Source organism: Branchiostoma belcheri, unplaced genomic scaffold (genome assembly GCF_001625305.1).
Source record: "Branchiostoma belcheri isolate BF01 breed outbred unplaced genomic scaffold, Haploidv18h27 scaffold166, whole genome shotgun sequence".
NCBI classification, from domain to species: Eukaryota; Metazoa; Chordata; class Leptocardii; order Amphioxiformes; family Branchiostomatidae; genus Branchiostoma; species Branchiostoma belcheri.
Window position 1 is genome coordinate 318,867 of NW_017803113.1, and position 22,928 is coordinate 341,794.

General features: G+C 40.8%; 2 protein-coding genes across 7 annotated transcripts in view; one reads left to right on the forward strand and one right to left on the reverse strand.

The window, feature by feature from the left end:
* The window catches only part of LOC109466415 (otoferlin-like), a 240,234-nt gene that overhangs the window by 130,322 nt on the left and 86,984 nt on the right, over window positions 1-22,928 (reverse strand). Inside the window, exons 3-5 of the mRNA XM_019764130.1 lie at window positions 20,813-20,901; window positions 11,174-11,273; window positions 8,885-9,021 (exon numbers count right to left, since the gene is read on the reverse strand). Of these exons, the coding sequence (XP_019619689.1) occupies window positions 8,885-9,021; window positions 11,174-11,273; window positions 20,813-20,901 (326 nt within the window). The remainder of the gene's footprint in view (window positions 1-8,884; window positions 9,022-11,173; window positions 11,274-20,812; window positions 20,902-22,928) is intronic.
* Window positions 11,998-20,427, forward strand: LOC109466413 (afadin- and alpha-actinin-binding protein-like). Of its 6 annotated transcripts, none has more exons than XM_019764126.1 (9): window positions 11,998-12,142; window positions 13,475-13,783; window positions 15,370-15,547; window positions 16,303-16,458; window positions 16,882-16,991; window positions 17,430-18,206; window positions 18,687-18,778; window positions 18,995-19,672; window positions 20,038-20,427. In XM_019764126.1, exons 2-9 carry the CDS (start codon window positions 13,514-13,516, stop codon window positions 20,294-20,296), a joined length of 2,520 nt encoding a protein of 839 aa, XP_019619685.1. In that variant the 5' UTR covers window positions 11,998-12,142; window positions 13,475-13,513; the 3' UTR covers window positions 20,297-20,427. The 6 variants fall into 6 exon arrangements, with proteins under 6 accessions (XP_019619685.1, XP_019619684.1, XP_019619683.1 ...); XM_019764125.1 differs by having other exon boundaries at window positions 11,998-12,155; window positions 18,669-18,778; window positions 20,038-20,425; XM_019764124.1 differs by having other exon boundaries at window positions 18,669-18,778; window positions 20,038-20,425.

Below are 22,928 nucleotides of genomic sequence, written 5' to 3' on the forward strand. Positions count from 1 at the left end.
ATTGAATGTATGTGAAGATGTAAATGTATGGTAGCTACAGCATATTCTTAACATCTAAGTAGTCAGAAAAAATAATGCAGTCATTGTTATAGTACTTTTTACTTGAAAATTGAAGCATAAATATAGTTTTTGCTGACACTCTACTCAAAATATTTTTTGTGCACCCAATTTTAAAAAATTGGGTGCACCAGTGCACCCATTCCTAAAAATGAATTTTGAGCCTTGAGAACTAATGAGGATATATGCAGCAAATTATGTCTAACCTTTCTGCAGTGGAGCATGCATATTCATGAAACATCATTTTAAATCAACAAGATTAAGCCTGAACAATTATGGCAACCCGTGGAAATCAGACAGTAACAATTGTAACAGCAACTGGTTCATTATTCCTCATTTAACACAACAGTATAAGAAGTTTTTTTTCCTAGTATATCATCGTTATAGATAATTTGTATATTAATTCAAAAAGAATGCAATAGTACTAGAGCTGTGTACCGGTACGCAGTACCGATACTGTACCGGTAAAATTGATTAGGTACAGGTCCAAAATACCTAATCCCTCAGTACCGGTACTGTACCTAAACAATTTCACACCAATTTTATGCCTATTTGTGACCTCAAATGTGTAAATAGCTGGTTAACAATGGGTCCCTGTGTAAGGACAGTGTGTTCATGAAAACAAAACATATATATAGCCTATATTTTATCTGAGCATTCGCCATAAACAAAGAATAAACCTTAACTATCAAGTTTATTTATGTTTTTTTTTTGTTATTGAAGGAGTTCAGAAGAGCATATAAATTGGTCGAATTGTTCAGGTACAGGTTCAGGTCCGGACCTGTACCTAAACCTGTGTACCTGTACCTGTACCTGTACCTAAAATTTGTTTAGGTACACAGCTCTAAATAGTACTAATATAATTACAGCAACCCTCAAAAATCAGACAGAAATAAAATGTAATGGTAACTGTTAACTAATTCTTATCAATTGCAGCAGTATTAGAGGCGCAAGAGTTTTGTATTTCCTGAGTACAGAGAAAGAAGAAGTCATGTATGTTTATCTATAGAAAAAGAAATGCAACTTTGAGTCACGATTCAGTATTGCAGCATTTATGCACAGTAATAATTTCTTGAAGTTATTAGCAGAAAGTTTCTCTGTGAAAATTGATATTGACAAGCGTGGCCTGGACAGAAGTGACAGAACTATTTCTCATCATTTCAACCACAAGATTACTGCTCTGCAGTCTTCATTTATTAGATACTTATTGACAAAACTTCAATATTGCTTATGCTAACTCAGAACCCTGCAGAATTACAGTGACAGGTCATAGCACTTAATTTTCCCCCATTCTAAAGCTACAGCTAAATCAGGGCATAATTATTGAGACTTTTCCATATCACCTTACCTCACCTTGGCTCATCTTTGTATAGCTAATTGGTAAAATGTATTTTCTACTATTTTTTATGGCAGGCTTAGAGCTGCTCTAGGAAAGAAACTAAAGGTAATGTTTCTCTTGACTACGAAATGCATTAACCAAAGGATTCAAAGAAAATTTAAACTCTACTACAGTAACTCAATAAATTATGGATATTATTTTCAGACATTTTGAGTGACATCCATCACTCTTCTTCAACATTAATGATATGAACTGACAGAAGTAGTCAAGATTTTATCACGTGCAAGAGAACTGAAAAGTTGATCGTGGTGTTAATGGTTCAAACCTTACAGTCTGGTCTCAGGTTTGACATCTTAAAAAGGTGATAGTCACCAGTCCTGTTATGTCAATCCTTCCACAAATGTGGTAAATCTTCATAAAATAGAATTTAAATAATGACAAACAAGTATTACTATTGCGTAAGTGAGGTTAAGGTAGTTCCTATATTAAACCCAGAAATGTTTTTTGTTTCAGCTGTTTCATCTTTCAAGTGTGGGACTAATAAGAGACACAATAAACTTCTTACATGTACATTAAACTTAAAGTTTGACATGCTAAATATATGATGTATTTTCATGTTTTCACAGTAAACAAATAATTCACAATTTCAGTCATCTCACAAAGAAACAAATTAAGCAAGTTAATCTCGAAAACAAATTAAAAATCATATCTGGTTCCGCATGGGTCCCTATTTATGAGGGAGGAGGGCTCCTAACCAGAAAAGCCACAAGCCAGATATAATCAATACAATTGGCTGATCAATAATTCAAGGCATTGCCCCTGAGTATGCAGGATAGATGAAGCAACAGACGCATATCAAAATGGACAACACTGCGTCATTCGGCCATACCAATTTCTTTCTACAAGGGGGGGGGGCAAGTCTGCATCAGAAACCAATAGGTCTTCGACCAAAAACAGTCTGCCATCAAGAAAAATGAAAGTCTAAGTTTAGAAAAAATTCAGACTGAAAGTCTGCGAGTTGTATAATAAAGATCCAGTTCACTCCACTCAAAAAACATTAAACTAAATCACTGTAATAATGTAATAGCTGAGTAAGAAGAGAAAATAGAATGTTTCCTTTTGAGAGTATAAAAAATAGTTGGGACATACAATCATCATGTACATGACTTGTATGACTCACTTTTGTTGAATGTTTTTGTGATATATTCAAATATTGTATCCAAAGATATCAAGGAGCTATTAGTATTAGTATTAGTACTTTTTCTGAAGAAATATATATATATATAGAAAGAAATTAAGACAATTTTTCCCTGCGGTGCATTAAATCAGAGCATTAGTAGCTTCTAATCTACTTAAGTGCATAGCAAAAGGATCACTCATTTAAAGCGAGACAGGCAAACAAACCGTTGCATCACACAGGAAATTGCTTCATCAATGAGTGAAATGTTCAAAAACACATCAATCAGAAAAAGGCCAGAGGAAACGATACAATTCTGATTGAGAACAGCACTGAAAAAGACAGGTTGTACGAATCTTTAGTATGGTGCACTAGCAAAAACTAATGATGCTTTATTTAAGACCAAGAGGCATTGGAAGTTCAATACAAAATTTCTACAATTTCACAGACTTGAAACCAGTAAATTATCCAATTGCTATTGGGCTTAAGCAGTATGAAAGAAGAAGAAGAAACCGTACAACTGGACTAAAGCTAACAAGGTTGGACACCAGGCTAAAAAGGTTAGGGAATCAAAAGAATTTTGTCTTTACCGAGAAACTCATTGCACAATGACACAATCATCATTTCTTTCTAAAGAAACTACTGTACTATAAATAACTTTAAAAACTTAATTTGATGAAATAACATTATTTTTTCTGGTCAATGAAATACTTAACACCTCACTGAATATATTGAAAAGTAAACTTTTACAACTGGTATTACAAGTTACATTATACAGGTGTTCTTATAAACAAGTTATGCTGCAATATCCAATACCTAAAATCTGTACACTCGAGGCCACTTCACTCTTCCATACTTCTTATTAGTATTTCAGAACTGCCAGGAATATTAAACTTTCAGAACTTAATTCAAAGGAGGAATGTTAATGTCGTTGCTGATCAACCAAACACTAAAACTGACTGAATAGACTGAAAAGTAAACTTCTGGTATGACAAGTTGCATGTATATGTGTTCGTACACAAAGTTATGCAGCATAACTTTATCTAATACCTAAAATCTGTATACTCGAGGCCACTTCACTCCTCCGTTCTTCTTATTAGTATTTCAGAACAGCTGCAGGTAATTTCCTGTCTACTTCGGCGTGACATGGCCTTTAATCAGGCGGAGTACAGAGGCCAGGGACGGTCGGGCCCGCTGACGTCACGTTTTCACTTTCAGTCACATCACTTTTGCTGCTAATAAAGGTTTATTGCGCACTGCCGTAAAAAATGTCACGTCAGGCAGAAAGTGTCTTCCGGTTATGACTTCAAGTGACACGTGGCATGTCAATGATTTCAAGTAACATCCGTGTCCATAATGTATCACCATAGTCCATAATATCGCCACCTTGAGAAAAAGTGTGCTTAAAGATATTTTTACTGCAACATACCCTAGGTATGTACATTTGATGTGTGAAGGAGTGCATACCAAAAGTATGTTGCAGTAAAAATATCTTAAAGCACACTATTTCTCAAGGTGGCGACATTATGGACCCTGGTGATATTATGGACACGGATGTTACCAGATTTACAAAATGTATCAACCAATGATTGAGGCGTTCAAAAACGTTTTTTCCTAGAACTATTGTAGAGTGGAAGTTGCTGCTACCAAGTACAGTAGGGGCATCATCACTAGATAACCTTAAACATTACAATGTATGCGTAGAGTTAGACGTGCAAAGGTTAGGTGTTACAAGTCGCTCACATCAGGCAGAAAGTGACATTTGGCATGTCAGTGTCTTCCAGTACCAGAGTTATCAACCAGTAACATGGGCAAATAATGAATGTCGACAGATTCGAGATCTGATTGATTTAATTTAGCAGAACTATTTACTTGTCAGAAAAGTTATAAACAATAGGGGAAGGGTTGAATAAAGTGCACAGTACTTCTTTTTTCTTATTACAGTAACTTGATAAAAAATAACTCATCATGTACTCACTCACTCACTCTCTCCCATAGCTTAATCATGTACATTCTTATATAATTACTAGACTTATTCATTGTTTTCAGCATTAGAAGTCATTGTGAAAGCAGATTCAACTTGACTGTGATGATATATACAAAATGAATGATACAATATTTCCATCTTTACTTTCCTGGCTAAAACGACATGTCAATTTTAACAAGTTTGACATGTCTGTAAGTTCCTGATTCAAGTTCTTACGTAACAAGTTTTGACAGGAACCACTGACTTGCTAATTGTGAAGTCAAGAAGAAACGCTGATACAAATAACAACTCTTATCTGTTGCCAGCCTTGCCTTGCATGGCTTAGCCCCATTTCCATGGCAGATATTGAGGTGGAAAACATGCGCTCAATTACTTTGCGGTCGTAAGGGTGTCAGTCTGCGGCTAAAATTAGTCCCCCTGTAGGGGAGTCGCTGCGTCGTGTCAAACTCAATATCCTGCCCCTGACAGCCCGGTGAAAAATGATCAGTCATACACTACGTTTCATCTGCCTGGCAACTATTGCCTTCATGTACAATAACGCATATACATGTACATGTACCTCGCATTGGTAGCTACATTGTAACATCATAACTTTTGTCTGTAGTTTCCAAATGTTATGTCAGAAAAGATATCGTCTGCAACGGGCAAAATTCTGATGGAACGTTGACCATAAATAATGTGGGTTTAGCACAGGCGCAGTACGTTCTGCCGATGTGCTCTGCTGCTCTACCCTTCAACACATAACAGTGAGTTATCTAAAAACATCCTATGACAGCTCCAAATTCTATGATAGGAGCCTTGAAGTCTACATACCAGGCTGGCTGGTAATTTAAACAATGAATTCCAAACTTTTAATCAAACGATTAAAAGATCCGAAAACTGTAACAAATCTTTTTAACTGTTGGTGCAATATTGGTGTTTCGTGCAGGTGCAGTATGTTCTGCTGATGTGCTCTAGCTGCTCTGGGTTCTGTGCCCCTTCACCACATAACAGTGAGTTATCTCCAAAGGGCGACCCAACAGACTCCACCGGAAATGAATAATAATGACTGCCAACTGCGGGTCGTGACAGTAAAGAATCCGTCCATCGGCAAACAGATAAATCAGCAGATAAAATCAGGACATTACGGAGAGACCGGCCATCAAGGAAGCAGCGTATTGCTCTCTGCTGACACTTTGATCCGACTGTTTCCAGCTCTTTAGGGCTCGAAATTCTCTTTTCTGCATACATTTTACCAGGTGCAGGTAACATTCACTGGTAGAGCCGAAAATGTCTATAAAATGTTAAACGGACAATAGACCCTTTTTGGACATTCTCGAAAATTCCGGACATTTTTCAAACATTTCTAAGAATGTCTGAACAGGGGCTTTTCAGGGTCTTTTTGGGGAGGACTTGCTTGTTGTGTTTTCCATTGTTCTTGAGGTGTCTGTCAGAATGTCTTTAGAAAAAAAAGTGTGAAAACTGACATGCATATGAAAAGCACTGCACAAAGCCAAGACAATTTATAGGGGAGGACACCATTAATTAATAGACAGATGCTAATGCTCATTGTGCTAAACAAAGGACTGTCTCCTAGGGGTGTCCCTACCTGACGTGTGAAGAGACTATGGATATAAAATGTCCACCTTGGGTTATTTCGCTGTCGTTTTTCAATAACTATGTCTACTTAATGTTCTCCCGACTGGCCTTTGTTCAGCAATGTCTAAATCATGTCTATTGTCCGTTTAACATTTTATAGACATTTTTGGCTCTACCAGTGATTGAAAATTACCTGCGCCAGACAAATTTTACCTGCTAAAATTTGTTCAGAAAGAAGCCATTATTTCTTTTATACCTAATAGGTGCACGGTGACAGTCAATTAATGCAGCAAATAGAAAGTCATACATTTTATATTTGTATATAAACCCAGTACAACACACAGGTGGTATTTGGAGCCCCCCCCAAAGAACATTGTATGCCTCAGGTCAGGATTAGCAAAGTCCTTGAAACAAATGCAGCAGTGACAACTTGTACATGTACATGTCCTTGTCTTCATGTATGATACATTTTCTATCAAAGATACATTCTGAATGACCCGAGGCCACACCAATTTGATTTGTTGATTCTCTGATTTTTTCAGAAAAAATATTAAGTGACGGTGAAAAAAATAAATAAATAAAAACAGGCCTTGGCATCCTATGATAGCCCCAAATTCTTTGATAGGAGCCATGAAATCTACATACCACCAGGCTGGTTTGTACAATGAATTTCAAACTTTTAATCAAGATCAAAAACTGTGTACAGTAACAAAGTGACTTTTTTTTTTCAACTGTTTAATTATGCAATATGAGCATTTTGGAGTTGATTCAGAGCCTGAAATGTTTTGTTTTTTTGCAAATCAGAAAAAACGAAATGGGGGAGTCCATGAACCAACAAATTAAATTGGTGTAGCCTAATGATATCTTGCTGTATCCTATGGGGAAACACTAACAGTGAGAGAACAGCCACCATTCCAGATTCACCAACCTTGAACACAGACTCCCCAAGGATTTTGATAAAGGCAATAATCGATACATTATAAGAACGTTCCAGGAAAAAGTATAACGTTTGGCTCGTAAAATTGATTTTGGGGCTCCTCACTCATTACCACTGGCTTTTTCCCATGCAGCTATTCAATGCAAATTTTGAGGTTTTCACTATAAAAAAATGTTACTCAAGCAACTGGATACATGTACATGTGGATTTTGTTGCTTTTGTTTTCATGTGTATCTCATTATTAGTACCTGGATGTCTAACCTTCATTGACAGAGGTATAATCTTGAAGGTCTTCAGTTTTTACAATGAAGAGCCCATTCAACCATAGATCTTAGATGATAGACGATTTAAAGGTTTGCACCTACTATATATTATGTTTTCTGGAACATGCATAATTGTGCACTTGGGCGTCTTAGTCAAATTCTATCCACAGTATGCAAAAGGACTTAAATGTACAGTTTGTTTGGAATTAGTTCAGTCTGGTTTATTTTGATTTCCATAAAAATACATGTACATCCACTAATCTTTCCTGGAGTCCATTGAAAACAATATAATGTTAAATAGAACAAAATAACAACGGAATATAATAAAATAATGCGACAGAATTAACAAGGGACTAACATAAACTGAACTGAAAACTGAAAAAGTCATTAATAATCAAAATAATCAAAAATTCAACTGTACAACCTGTTAATCTTTACTTTTTCCTTCTGCCTATCCCAGGAACCAGTACAAATTCAGTGCCAAATGGCTACCTTAGCAGACTGTAGGTTGGTGCAGGCCTCATTGAGAGTTTTGTATGCAAAGCGCTTAACTATTGTAAGTAAAGAGACTATCTCCTAGATGGAGCTCTTGCCAGTTATGTTGTCATTAACCTCTTGAAATTACCCATCATTTTCTTTAGCCTTTCCACAAGTGAGTTATGGACACTAGAATCCAATAGACCTCCTAAAGTAAGTGCAGGGCAATGATACTCTTTTATGTGATTCACAGCATACTGTGGCAAATGTTTTCAACACTTGCAACATACAAAGTAGCATGGCAACTGTGTTGAAGTGATGCACTGCAATTCCTATCACAACATTTTCTGATAGTGTATGTTGCAAAATGATATTTTAAATGGGTACAGTGAGAGTGTCAGTTCCAAGTGTAGTAATAGTATTGTAGCAGAGTATCTCCTAGTCATGTTCAAGCTTGAAGCGTGCATTCTGATCAAGTGTAGATAGATCATTTGGACACATTGCACACATCCAAATGTGATGCAATATGGCAAATCATCAGGAACATTGAACACAGCAACGGCTGCACCTTTCTTTGGAGCAAGTGTTCAAGTAAAGCTAAAAAAACCTGGAGGTCAGCATTCCACATACATTATATTTTAGTAACCTCAGTAAGGAAGTAGCAATTTCAAGCACACTTCTTAGTTCTTCATATATTAGACAAGTACATTCATATTCAAGTTAAAAAAGTTTCAATTTGCAAAGGAATCACAAACATTGCTTCTAAGATTAGCTATGTAGCTATGTGTAAGCTTGAACCAAGGTTCAAGCTATGTGTAAAGATGGTATAATGTTATGTATGCTATGTTTTTATAATGTGCCATGAGGCAACAATTCAATTTCTTGGTTAATGGATCTTTCTAGAAAAACAATGGAGCGGGCGGGCTGTTTTCAACTGTTCAGGGCAAAATATGAGCATTTTGCAGTTGATTCTGATTTTTTTTTTTTACAAATCAGAATGAAACGGGCAAATCCTTTAACCAAGAAATAAAATTGGTGTAGCCTAAATGAGTTTTAAAAAAGTTCCTACTTTGTGCTGAATCGCGAGTCTCTGCTGAGAAGAGAGACGGTGTCGTCGTCCTCCTGAGGGAAGTGGAATTCCTCTCGCATCCAGTTGCCGACCGAGCCATCGGGGGCCTGGTACTTCAGCTCCAGGTCTACTTCAGTCTATACATGTAGGCAAACATCAATAAAAGGATTAAGACATCCAGGTACTTTAAGAGATATACAAGTGGTCTTCCTTAGCAGGCCTCAAAATTAACTTTTCTTCCTATTGTCCCAGCACTGTCACAAAAATAAATTTCAATTTCCCCGAAGTTTAAATGAACTGTCCCAACCTGTTTTGGGGGAAAGTATTCTATGACTTCATTTTTCTACTGTCCCAAAAATGTCCCAAAGTGTCTTTTTAGTTGTCCCAGCCTAAATTTTAGTGGTCAGTGGCCATTGGACCACCTTCAATTTTGAGCCCTGACCTGTCCACATAGACCAGATTTTATCAGTCCCCAGTTGCCGACCGAGCCATTGCCTTGATTCAGGGGCCTGGTACTTCAGCTCTAGGTCAACTTCCGTCTATGGAAACATTCCCAGAGAAAGATTAAAATCCGTCTAGACTAGACCTTATATCTACATGTCATCTCCAAGCAGATCCTAGGGTGGCAAAAGACAGTATGAAATTGGCCAGGCAGTAATAATTCCATCGGCCAAAAAGGGTCCAATATGCCACCCTGAGCTCCAGGTCTACTTCAGTCTATAGAAACATCAATGGAAGGTAAACTTAGACATCCAGGAAATGACTAAATGAGATATACAAGAGGCATGTTCGTAGCCAGGGGGGGTTGGACAAGGCTCAAAGGTCCACTTTTCGGTCCACTTTTTATCTAAAGGTCCAAGATTTTTCTTTAAAAGATGGACTGATTCGTGTCGAGGCTGGAATCGTAGGAAAACGGCCCACTTTGTCATTGAAAAAAGTTCTCTCTTATTTTTTTCTTTGAAATCCTCTTAAAAGCGCAGAAACTGCCATTTCAGAAGGTTCATTTTTCAAAGGGGAGCATGCCCCTGGACCCCCCTAGGAACCTCTCGCTGGTCCCGCAAGCAGTGGGAAGAACCCCCCATTCAAAATCCTGGCTACGGGCATGCTGAGATGTCAAGTGGTCCTCTTCAGCAGTCCACCTGTCCACATAGACCAGATTTTATCAGTCCCCAGTTGCTGACCGAGCAATTGGGCAGATTCGGGGGCCTGGTACTTCAGCTCTAGGTCAACTTCCGTCTATGGAAAAATTTCCCTGGAATGATTAAAACCAGTCTAGACTAGACCTTATGTAATCTCCAAGCAGATCCTAGGATGGCAAAAGAAGTAAAGTATCAAAGTGGCCAGGCAGTATCCATTGGCCTGGGAAAGGGTCCAATACGCCACCCTAGGATCTGCTTGGAGATTAGACCTTATATATGCACATGTGTACAGTCATAACTGCAGAAGAAGACCACTTAGACTAGATAAAATCTGATCTATGTGGACAGATGGTCACTATAGACAGGATTATTTTCTTTTATTCATTGTAAGTTGTTACTACTGTAGACTACTTGTGCTGCTAATTATTGGAGTGTCTTATGTGAGCAACTTCACCACTACAACCAACCAATCTAATACAATGAGCAAGCTTGATGCTTTTCCTTGCTCCAGGATGCATTAAACAACCGCTACAATCAGCACCATCACCAAGCTTCAATGACCCCAAGATCTAAAGACCGAATGTATACCTGGAGCCAAATTGTTACGTTTTGATGCATTTGCTGCACCTGTATGTTAGTGATAGAAAGAGTCATCTCAATTGTTGAAATACTTAGAAGTAAGAGTATACTCAATGGACACAACAGAGAAGTATTATGTAGTAAAACAGTTATTTCTTCTTAAATGGGAACTGTCCCAACCAGACCTTGAATATAACAAACATACTGTATATTTAGTATCCAGGGCTCAAAATACTTTACTAAGTTAGTATTCCAATAACTGTTAAAGTTGACACTGTTACTTAAGACATTAAAGAGGGCCTGCATGGGGGAGTAGTGATTACGAATAACGCAAAATTGTCGCCGCCAATTACCAATTATGTTAAAGTCTCAGAGCTGATTCTGACTTACGAATTACGTTGAATTTTTGGGAGGCTACCTACGGATTATGAAGTCTAAAAGGCCTGATTACGCCTTACGAAAAAGAGCAATTACAGGCCCCCATTAAACACATTTAACGTTACATATATAGAATTACATACATTTAGTTCTAAACTTGTATATTTTAACTACTTAAGACCAGAAAACTCACGTTTATAACCGTGTTGTTTGCATCCAGCAGTGTTTCTGTGATGGACAGCTGTCCTTCTTGTATCAGTTTCTGAAGCACCATCCGAAAGGTGCCGATGAGTCTGCAAAAAAGAGGGAGAGAAAATGTCAACATTCTGACCCAAAACTGTGTTCAACATCATATATATTAGCCTCTACCAGGCTTCAGAAGCAGCTGGAAAGAGTTACTAAGAATTTGGCCAAATACACGTAGATGGAAAAAATTCCAGGGGAGTTGGTCTGCTAAAAACGCAGTTGGATGGGCAGACTGTAGTCTTTTAGGGCTAGGGCTAGGGCTAGGGCTAGGGCTAGGGCTAGGGCTAGGGCTAGGGCTAGGGCTAGGGCTAGGGCTAGGGCTAGGGCTAGGGCTAGGGCTAGGGCTAGGGCTAGGGGAGGGATGACCACGTAGGATATACAAAATGTATCTTCCAGCTTTTCCAACTTTTCTCCAACCTCCTTCTCTGTTTTCTCCTCTTCTAAAATTTTCTCAAATGTAAAACACACATGGCACGGATAGTTAAATCTTTCCATGGTAGGACAGAAGACAGCTACAATCGATCTATAACCAGAAAACATATTGCTATCGGTCCGGAGTTGTCATCATCATATCGTGTGCAACGTGTTGCTCTAGTTCCGGTTGCAAGGTGGCGCTGCTTCAAGGTGGCCCTCCTTGAATTTTTACTATTTTTTGAAAGATAGATGATAATATTTCAGTAACATTTATCTTTTTTCACAGGTACTTTTAAAATCAGTTTAATACCGTTGGAATTTGCACACATGCAAAAAATGCACTGTGTTTGCCTGTGTAACCTTTGACCCGTAATCAGCTGGTTGCTACAGTGTTGCAGACAGCAGCAGTGGATGTTGCAATTTTGAGCTGGAATCCAGAGTTTATCTTCACAATCCTCGACTGTCAAACTATCTGGGGAATTTTATGAGTTGCAGCGATACTGTAAGTGTTCAATGTGAGAGAATTTTCTCGTGTATTTAATGAAATTGGTCGTTTCAAGATGCGTTTTTACCAGGTGTTGTGTACGATAATTTGTATCGGTATTTTAGACTGATTTGCATATGTATACCTGTGATATCCTCACTCAATCATGCTACAGCACATTTTCTTTCCCTGGCACGAAATATCTGGGGAATAAAATGGTTGATCGATCTATTATATAAACCAGGAATTCTACCAATCACTCAATAAGGTGTAGCGCAATTCATTAAAGATTTTCCAATAGTCAGCGCTCCTGTTAATTCCCGTTGTAGTATTGTGATGTCTGAACATTACCCTGAACAACGGAATTTCCGTGTGAAATCTCGTGCCAAAATACATGTTGGCAGTTACGCTTGCTACCCTACATACTTTTCCTATAGCTACTTGGGTGTAACGTTACATTTTTTACCAACAATTCTGTGTAGTTTGCTACATTCATTGCACAAGAAACTTGGGATTTTGGAAAAGGGAATATTTTGGCTACGGTACATTCAGAATATCATTCTGAGTGTTGACAACACAGAAAACTGATTGAGGGCTATAAAAAGCCATAAGAAATTAATGAAAAGCACATTTATACACTTACCACTATTTTACTACTAGTAAAAAATATGGGCTTGTCCACTCATAATTGAAAGCAGAAAAGGCTACTGATAACTTAAAGCTTACATGATAATTTTGGATGGTTGTACAAATGTAACTGTATGGACCGAATTACAAATTATGGTGATTTTAATATTGAATAGATGTGCAGCCAGCTTACAGATTCGGCCCTTCGATTGATTAAGCCGGCAGTAGTGTGTCCCGGTGGAACTGTTGCATGTGATGAATAATTCACACAGTGATGGACTGTGTTACAGTACGTAGAGCAGGGAGAATGCTAATGACATGTTGGATTGCTTGGACATGTGTCTGTATTCGGCTGCTACCGTGATTTGACCTGTATACTGTGCATGCATTTCTGCATTCTGGTGTTACATGGTTTATAATCTGTTGTATTTTCAGTGATGAAAGGAAGGGGATCAGCAATGTCCATTCTATTAACGTAAAATCTTTTATTTTCTAAAATTGTTTTAAGCAAATCTTGTACGTCAAGCATTCAGGACGTGATCGAAAGATGACATCATCATTCCAATTGGTATTCAAAGACCTCTCGGCTCACAACAATATTCAGGATGTACTGGCAATCCAATGAGGTGATCAATACGTTGAATAACCTCCATTCTATATGCATGTTTTGAAGAAAAATCAATCCTGTATAATATAGTGTATATGTGTATTTTGAGTGTTTAGGACTGACGCGTGTGTTGTGTACGAGAGAAAATTCAAAGGATGACGACTTCGTCATTTCGCTCGGTGTTCGAGGACATCACGGCTCACCACGCCAACATCGGTCCTGAGTCTGCGGATGAGGAGAATAATGTGAGCCTGCAGATGTGGCAGCTGCTGGGAGCCAACAGTCCCGCCCACAGCGGCAAGACTCCACTGCCGGAGAAATATCTCGTGCACCGGGACCATCTGAGGCCCTGTGCAAGGCTCGGCAGTGAGAACGTGTTCATGGAACCCTCTCCCATGGTCAACAGGGCTTCCAATCGGGAAAAGGTGAGGATTTGGAGAATTTGGCCTTGTTTCTAAGTAATAATCTGCTTCACCAGGACCACCTGAGGCCCATTTGTGCCAGGCTGGGCAGCGAAAACGTGTTTATAGATGCCTCCCCCATGGTCAACAGGGCTCCCACTCGAGAAAAGGTGAGGAATGTGAACATTTGAACATTTATTCTTGGTCCTGAGAAGTATCTGGTGCACAGGGACCACCTGAGGCCCTGTGCCAGGCTGGGCAGCGAGAACGTGTTCATAGAACCCCCCCCCCATGGTCAACAGGGCTTCCACACGCGAAAAGGTGAGGAATGTGAACATTTGAACATTTATTTCGATTTATCCTTGGTTCTGACTCAGAATCTGAGAAGAAGCTGGTGCACAGGGACCACCTCAGGCCGTGTGCCAGGCTCGGCAGCGAAAATGTGTTCGTGGAGCCCTCCCCCATGGTCAACAGGGCTTCCACACGTGAAAAGATGGGTAAGGTGAAAATTCAGCCTCATGTATAAGCTGTGTCTAGTAACTGTGCCAGGTTTGGCAGTGAGAATGTCTTCCTAGAGCCCTTCCCCCATGGTCAACAGGACTTCCACTCGCGAAAAGGTGAACAGGGCTTGAAACTCATTATTTTGGAAACAGGTGCACCCTTTTTTTCTGAAATTTGAATGTCCGGATACTTGTGTATAATGGTACCTTACCATTACTGTATCCTACACAAATATCTAGCTGCAACGTTAACCACAGTAAAAAATTATACTATCATAATTTATAGGTACAGCTTGAATACTGGGTGCATGTGCACCCAGTATTTCATGCCCTGGTTCAGAATTCTGACCAGAACATTAATGTGGTAGTTCATAAATGCCAGGCTATGTAATCATTCTGCTGTTGACTGATGCTTTTGAAGTGTTCCCTTGGGATACTCAATGTTTAGTTGAAGACTGTGTTTGCAATGAAGTCACTTAACCTGTGTGTCTGGTATGTTTCTGATATGTTAATGTAATTACATGTAGTTATTGCAAAATGTCACTGCAAAATGTCATCTTGTTTTGATGTATTTTTTTGTATGATTGTGTGTGTACATGTATTTGTTTTCTAATAGTTGAATTTACCATCGAGTGCATGTCCAAAAAAGGGGAGAGAAATATAACTCACCCTACGATTTATGTACCTCACTGTACATGTATGAACAGGATTTAATTTTACAAGGATCGGATATACTGTTACACAACTGACCACCATGAATCAAGTTTAAACTGTAATTTCCAACACAACAAATTTGACTCATCCAAATTTTCGACTGTACAACTCCAGTCTTTGTCAATCTACTGCTTCTGTGACGTCACACAGATAACACACGTGGCTCCGTGAGCAGTGGATCATAGGTTGCAGAAAGTCTGTGTTATCTGCATGATGTCACACACAAGCCGTGGATTGCTCAATCCTTGACAAAGACTGGAGTTTTCCATTCAAAACTTTGGGTAAGTCAATTTGTTGTTTTGTAAATTACAGTTTAAACTTCCTTCATAGTGTTTTCTACCAACATAGATGAACTTTCAAGATAAGTTGACCACCATGTTGGTATTTTTCCCTCAGCTGTGCAGTTCCTGCATGGCCGACGCCACCTTCCAGCTGATGGAGGAACTGCCGCTCTTCAGCCTGTCTGACGGATTCTGCACCCCGGATAACATACAGGACAGCCTGGTACAGCTGGACCAGGAACTGTGCCTACTGGGGTACCCCTCCATCCACAACAAGTCTAGGGCCAAGTCAGGTTAGGATGTTTCTGTCAATCTGTGTAGTCAGTACACCCTGAAGTGAGATGCTGGGCTCAGAGAGATCACCACAACAGAACTCCGCTCACTGATGGAGGATCGACCTATTATGTCAATCCTTCCACATGTGGTAAATCTTCATAAAGAAATAAAGACAGGGACAAGTGGAGAAGAAGAACCCATTGTCTCCTGTGATGGCATCCATGATGTCAAGAGAGAGAAGATGTGTATAGCCAGTATAACTACCCTTTGGCATATATAGCATATTACACCAAACGACTTGTTACTGCCAACGCTAAAACTGTACCCCTCCATCCTCCACAAGTCTAGGGCCAAGTCAGGTTAGGATGTTTATCTTGCTAGCAAAGGCAGTGGGGAAGACAGACCTTGAGTCAACCATACACTCTGTCCATCAGAAAAGACATGTCCTCTCTTTGGCAAGTTGTCTGACAAGATGTTGATTAGCTGATTAATGATTCAACTCTCATTAGCACAGGTTTGATGATCTTAAGTTACAGCTGCTTTTGTTGGTTTGTTGAATCAACAGGGAGTTTTGACATATTTCTTCACAAAAGGTTTACAATAGTAGAAATGCCAGCTTAAAAAAATAAGTTCTCTTTTAGGTTATAAACGTTTTGTCTCATGGTACGTATACTGAGGCCCAAGTAAGTTACTTCGTAACAGAGAAATTGTGCTGACTTGCTGTTGGATATACAAGAAAAAACATTTCCTTTAAATTTGTTTCCCATTACAGGAAGGTCCTTCAACCTGGTACAGCTCGTCAACGTTACCTACGATCTCATCGCCGGACACCACAAGCACCTGAACAAGCAGCGGGAACTGGAGGATCAGAGTCACAAGTACTCAGCTGAGATCAGGCACCTCGAGAACACCCAGCAGCACTTGAAAGGTAACCAGACAGACTGCTTCAAAATAAGGCCAAGGAAAAAAATGTTGTTATTCCTGACCGACCCTAGAAAAAACTGCCGATCCTAGCCTTTTAGGGCAATATCCAGTAATGTTGCCTGCAAGTCTAGGGTCAATGTGTACTGTACATACTGTATTCTTCTGGTATGAACTGTACATCCTAGACATAACAAGTACAATTCTGATTATACAGTCTGATTGTAGGGTCTGATGGACTGATGTAGGCAAGAGTTCTAAAGTCTTTTTGTCTTCCTCTGCCTTCAAAAAAGAAGTCAAACCCAGTAGCTTTTAGGAGTTTAGCAGTAGTTCTTTGTGTATTAATTTGCCAAATGTTTCTTCTGTACTTGCAATTAGCCCCCGGGCATGAATTTGCAATAAAACAATTTTTACTTTTGTTCATTTACAGACCAGATCACGTCGTCAGAGCAGGACCAGGCGATCCGGCAGGAGAGACATCGGCAGCTCCAGTCCGACCTCGTCGACCAGGAGAAGAAAACCAAGAAGCTTCAGGATGAGGTCTGTATCTGCATCTGTATAGCCGGTATAAATGCCCATCGGCGTAAGCCGCGTAACACACCAGCTTCTGTATCGGTATGGCCGGTATAACCGCCCATCGGCGTAACACACCAGCTTCTGTATCTGTATAGCCGGTATAACCGCCCTTCGGCATAACACACCAGCTTCTGTATCTGTATAACCGACGTTCAGCTTAGCAGGCACGCAGCACGGCGGCAGCTGGCTATATTACACCGAACGACTTATAACACCTAACCCTTGGAACATCTAACTCTATACATTGTTTAAAGCTATCTAATGATAATGCCCCTATTGTACTTGGCGACAGCGAGTTCCACTCTGCGATAGTTCTAGGAAAGAATGAGTTCTTGAACACCTCAATCATTGGTTGATAACTCTGGTACTTGAAGGCATGGCTATTTCTTATTCTCTATTCAGGTGAGGAAGCTGAAGTCGGTCCTCCAGTCCCGCGACACGCAGTTCCGCCACGACCTCCGCAAGAAGGAGCGAGAGATGGCGCGGGTGAAGGACAGGCTTCACGCGCTTGCGGAGAAGAAGAAGGAGAGAAGGCAGGGGATCGAGATCCTCAACGTCGTCCCTCGGGGAGACGGAGGTCGGAAGACGTGGAAGACAAGCAAAGAGGAGAAGAAGAGCCAGGAGGAGCTTCACCGGTCCATCGTGGCAAACTACGAAGAACGAGAAAAAGAGCTGAGGACTGAAAACCAGGAGTTGAGGGAGACGCTGACTTTCCTGCAGCAGGAGGTTTCCACGGTGTTCTCGGCCGTGGTGAGACAAGACAGGGAGCACAATCCGATGTCCCCGGACAGTCTTGATCACGACGACTTAGGCGACGGCCATCTACAGATGCCTTATGAGGTGGTGCAGAACATCGTCGAGGGAAAGCTGAAAGACCAGCTCCACTCCATGCTCCATCTGATCGGCGGCCAAACTTCTCACCAAGGCAGCAACGAGAGGAACTGTGCCTCAGACGAGGCCAAACTGAACGATCTGAACGCCGGGCAGAGGGCCGCGAAGGCTGCTGCGGATGTGGAGTCCAGGAGCTCCAACGGAGAGGACGAAGAGAGCGACGACGGGTGCTCGTCTGCGAGTCTTGACGTAGAAGCCCGGCTGGAGGCGTACAAGACCCTGATCATGAAGCAGGAGGAGCTGCTGCAGCAGACCTTCGCCGCGGCAGACTGCGAGCAGGACACGCAGGTGGTTAACCATGTCGAAAACATTGAACATAACTTGTGTATACTTCTATATGTACTATAATAGCCTACAGTGTTAGTTTTATTGAATATGTTGATTGTAAACTTAGGCGCAATTCAGTTTTTACTGCAAGGCCAATTTGTCCAGTATTTTTATGAATACGTCGATGAAGGTTAGACATCCAGGTAATACGATACGCCAAAAAGCAGTTACTCAAGCGTCAGGCATTTCAGCTAGTATCCACTAGCTTTCGTCAGTGACTGGACAAAAGCTAGACTAAACTGTCGCTGACGAAAGCTAGTGGATACTAGCTGAAATGTCTGACGTTTTCAAAATCATATCCAGTGGCTTGAGTAACTGCTTTTTGGCGAAAATGTTGATTGTAAACTTCGGTGCAATTCAGTTTTTACTGCAAGGCCAATTTGTCCCGTGTTTTTATGAATAATCCAGTCTTACTACTCCTAGGTGGCTGCGCTGGTGAAGGACGCTCTGTTCATCGAGGAGAAGATGGCCCTGGAGCGGGAGAGGAGGGAGATGGAGGAGGAGAAGGCCACCTTTGCCGAGGAGAGGAAACGGTTCAAGATCTAATAACTATGTTATTTTACATCATCAATACTGTTATTTTAATGCGTTATTTTAGTGTGTATGTTAAAGTGTATTTGTGTGAGTTGTAATTCTGAACGTCTACTACTTGTATATCATTGTAATGTGCTTACATCAATTCAGCGACTTAGGTGGCTGCAAAATGTGGACATTTTCAGTCAAGTTGACAATAAACCTCTTTATTACAGGTTTACGGACGCTGCAATCCGCCTGGGCAGGGACAGGCAGAAGTTTGAGGAGGAGCGGACCCACTTCCTGAAGTACCAGTACCTGAACATCACTCCTCCAAAGGCAACAACAATGTCATCACACAGTCATTCCGTCTCCATGGTTACCGCATCCGGGCAGAGCATGATGTCGTCGCACCCTGGGACACCGTCACGTCATACGGTTACATCATCAGTCTCTGGAGCGACATCGTCGTATCCAATGACATCATCAGTTCCTGTGGTGATGTCATCGCATCCGATGACATCATCAGTTTCTGCGCTGACGTCATCGCACCCGATGACATCATCAGTTCCTGCGGTGACATCATCACACCCCATGACACCGTCCCGTTCAGTGACCTCAGGTTTTGACAAGTCAGTAGTGTCATCCCCATCTCACACAAGAGCAGCCTGTAGTAGAGTGCATGTTCCTGCTGTTACGTCTGCCTCCATGCTTGCCGTGTCGTCTGTGGCGGCAGGTCGGCTGTCGGTGTCCCCGGGGACGGCAGAGTTCTACCGGGTTCTGGACCAGTTTCCCAGCCCGACGCGAGGCAACGTCAGCTCCTCGGCGAACTACAGCAGCTGTACTGTCACTCCGGCTAAGGCTGCTGCAGCTCAGTCTGTCCCTCCAACTCCCAGCACTGGAGATCTCTACAGGTTTGTCCATCTCCAATTATATTGTGACAGTCTGCCCAAGTTTTAACTGAACTGCAACCCAATACAGTTACTTAACTGTTCAGGGTGTTTTTCTTGCAATCTAATGTAAAGAAAGACCAGGAAAGATAAAGACCCCCATTGAATGTCTTTAAGTTAGTAATTGAAGTTGTCAAGCATCAATCTATTTGTTCTGTCAACAAATGTGGTACTTAGTGACTCGGGAAGTGAGCTTATTGAAATTCCATGAGCAAAAAAAATGGAAATGGTGAATGGTGAAAAAGTTATAAATGAAGAATCACCATTTGTATTGTTTGTACTGTTCTCCATTGTAACACACAGTGAATGGATCCTTTATCCAAACCCAGGGTTCTGGACCAGCTGCCCAGCCCCCTCCACAACCGGCTGAGCTTCGAGCAGCACGCAGGCGGTCCCAGCTGGCTGTACAAGAACCAGTCCCCCCCTGCCCCTGCCATGGCCCCCCCTCAGGGCCGGCACAGCATGCTGTGTAAGGTTCAGACACCCCAGCCTGTCGCCCTGCGCGGGACACTCTTCGACCCTCGGAGGCGCAGGACATGGGCTTCACCACAATGCTTCAGGGGCGTGCAGGCATCGCTTTTCCAGTAGACTTGTATTGTGTGTACGATGTAAATGCAGTTGTAATCATATGCAGTTGCTGAGCAGTTCGCATTGTAAGTTTTTTTGTATTTATGAATTGATATACTATGATATCTGCTTGAATGTTTGATTGTACAATGTATGTGACGATTTTAGCTTTGATGTATTTATGAATAAATAAAGGAAATACCCTTATGTGTTACAAGAACTGGCTGTGTGTTCTTTTTTGTGTGTTCTTTCCTCTTGCACCACTGCGAACAATTCAATGCCAAGCTACATTGTAGTTTAGTAAGTCCCAATTCCTTCTAGTCTCAGAGATAGAGTTTAGTCTCTTACATTGATCGTTAAGCCATGTTGCATACATATGTACATGGTAGTCTGGTACCATAACATGTGGTGCCCAGATAGTGTATGTACATCATACTGCACTGCGGACTGGTACCAACACAGATGAAGTTTCATGCTAGGATGTAGGTAGTTTTGTTTGTGTGTTCTTCAAACTATTTTCCATGTTCTTGTGCCCACCTGTTGCTGAAGACCTTGCTGTAGTTGTAGACCTGGACTTCCAAGTACTCGTTACCCTCGATGGGGCTGGCAACCGGCCACTCAAACGTCTGGGGAGGAAAAATATCCACTGTTAACATCGCCTCCTACATGACCTTTTCTCCCACTTCCTTTGTTGGGAAGTTTTAAAATTATTAAGACATAGAGACAAATAAAAGGCTAGTGTACACGTAAGGCTGAACAGATGGTTGAAATGAGATAGATATGGAGCATTATATGTAGGATATACTTAAACATGGTGGCCTTGAAAAGGTGCACTTAGGTGCACCTGTTCCACCATGCCCTCCATGTATATTATGTATGTGGTTAAGTGTAATAAATAAAAAATAAACATATTTGCATAACTATTTGCTTTAAGTATTAATAGTACACTTTATTATAAGCAAAGTACGGTAAAACACCTAATCTCTTCTTAATTGGTCATCCTTGATGCTTTTTCTTGTAGCTACCAGTACAATGTGGCTTCACTACCTCTCACATATTTGTCATACTCTGTTGGCTGCATGGATGCTAACATACCAGTACATCCATACACGGGTACTTTTCTATGATGTGTTACATGGCTTTCCTTGCTTTGCTGTCAGCATGAACTTTGTTTCATGCCATTAACAATGTATGACCCACTCTTTGATCCATCCCCGAACAAATCTACCAAATACATAATACTTTACTGCTACGTTGATGAGCATTAGAAGCTATAAAGATGCAGGTCAAAGATTATAGCTGCTTGGCATAGATCAGAACAAGAGAGCCAGTGGCCATTTCCTGTGCACAAATCTACCAAAGGCTTTACTGTGTAGACTGGTTTTAAGTTTATACAAGGAGGTTATAAAACCTCCTTGGTTTATATCAGCAACAAGACTTTACTGCTACGTTGACGAAGGCTAGCAGCTACATGTACATAGATGAAGGCTTAAAAAGATTGTCTTTATAGCGCTTGACATAGTTGAGAAGAGAGCCAGGAGTCTTTTATGTGCGGTATGATTCTCAGTCTCCATCCCTGCATAAAGCAATCAAATGCTGCATTGATGGAGGTTAGAATTTACGTAGATGCGGGCTTAAGAAGATTATCTTTACTGCTTGACATACATCTGATGAAGAGAGCCAGTGGCCTTTCTTATAGGGCCTGCCATTTTGCCTCAGATCACAGGAGAGCCAGCAGTTTTTTTGTGTGCATGGTTCTACCAAATGCTCTACAGCTGCATCTACGATTATGTATGAAGGTTAGAATGCAGGGCAAAGGTCAGGAATAGCGCAGGCGCAGAGGGCCCAGTTTTAGTATATAGAGATGGCAATGTAATGTAGAGTGTAAAGAAGTCTTTTTCTAGGGAAATGTTGTTTTTTGGACTTGGATGTTATAGGTAAGGGTTGTAGTATTTTAATTTTGGTGAAAAAACAGACTTGCAGCCATGTTTGTGTTGTCTGGCTCGCTGAAGAAGATATAGGTTTACATGCGGTCATCAGCTGTCCAGAGGGGTCAGGGGTCACTTCTCAATGTTTGGATACAATTCTCACATGGTTTAGGTGCGTAGAATTTTTTCATTTTTTGGGAATGGAGACTTGAGAGGTTGGGGGCCTACCCTGCCAATGTATGTTCTTCAAGGTCTAAAACTCTGGTATATGAATTTTGACCACGTTGTTTTGACATAATTCCCATATATTAACATAGGAAAGCCCTATTACTGTGCTGTGCCCTCTAGTACGTAGATGAGGGCTTAAGAAGATTACATTTACTGCTTTGACATAGATCAGATGAAGACAGCTAGAAGTCTTTCTTGTGCTGCCTGCAATTTTGACTTACAATGCACATGTAGATCAGTTGAGAGCTAGCGGTGTTTTGTGTGCACACGTACATTGTTTGAAGGTTAGAATCTACATAGATGAAGAAGATTCTCTTTACTGTTTGACAAATTAGATCATAAAAAGAGAGCCATCGGCCTATCTTTAAGTTAGCAGCCTGCCATTTTGATTTAGATCAGAAGAGAGCCGGCAGTATATAGTAGAGGGGATTCATTCCTCAAGCTAACCGACATCGCACACACGCAGTCGCCCCTCAGTAAGACATCTGGATCCACAT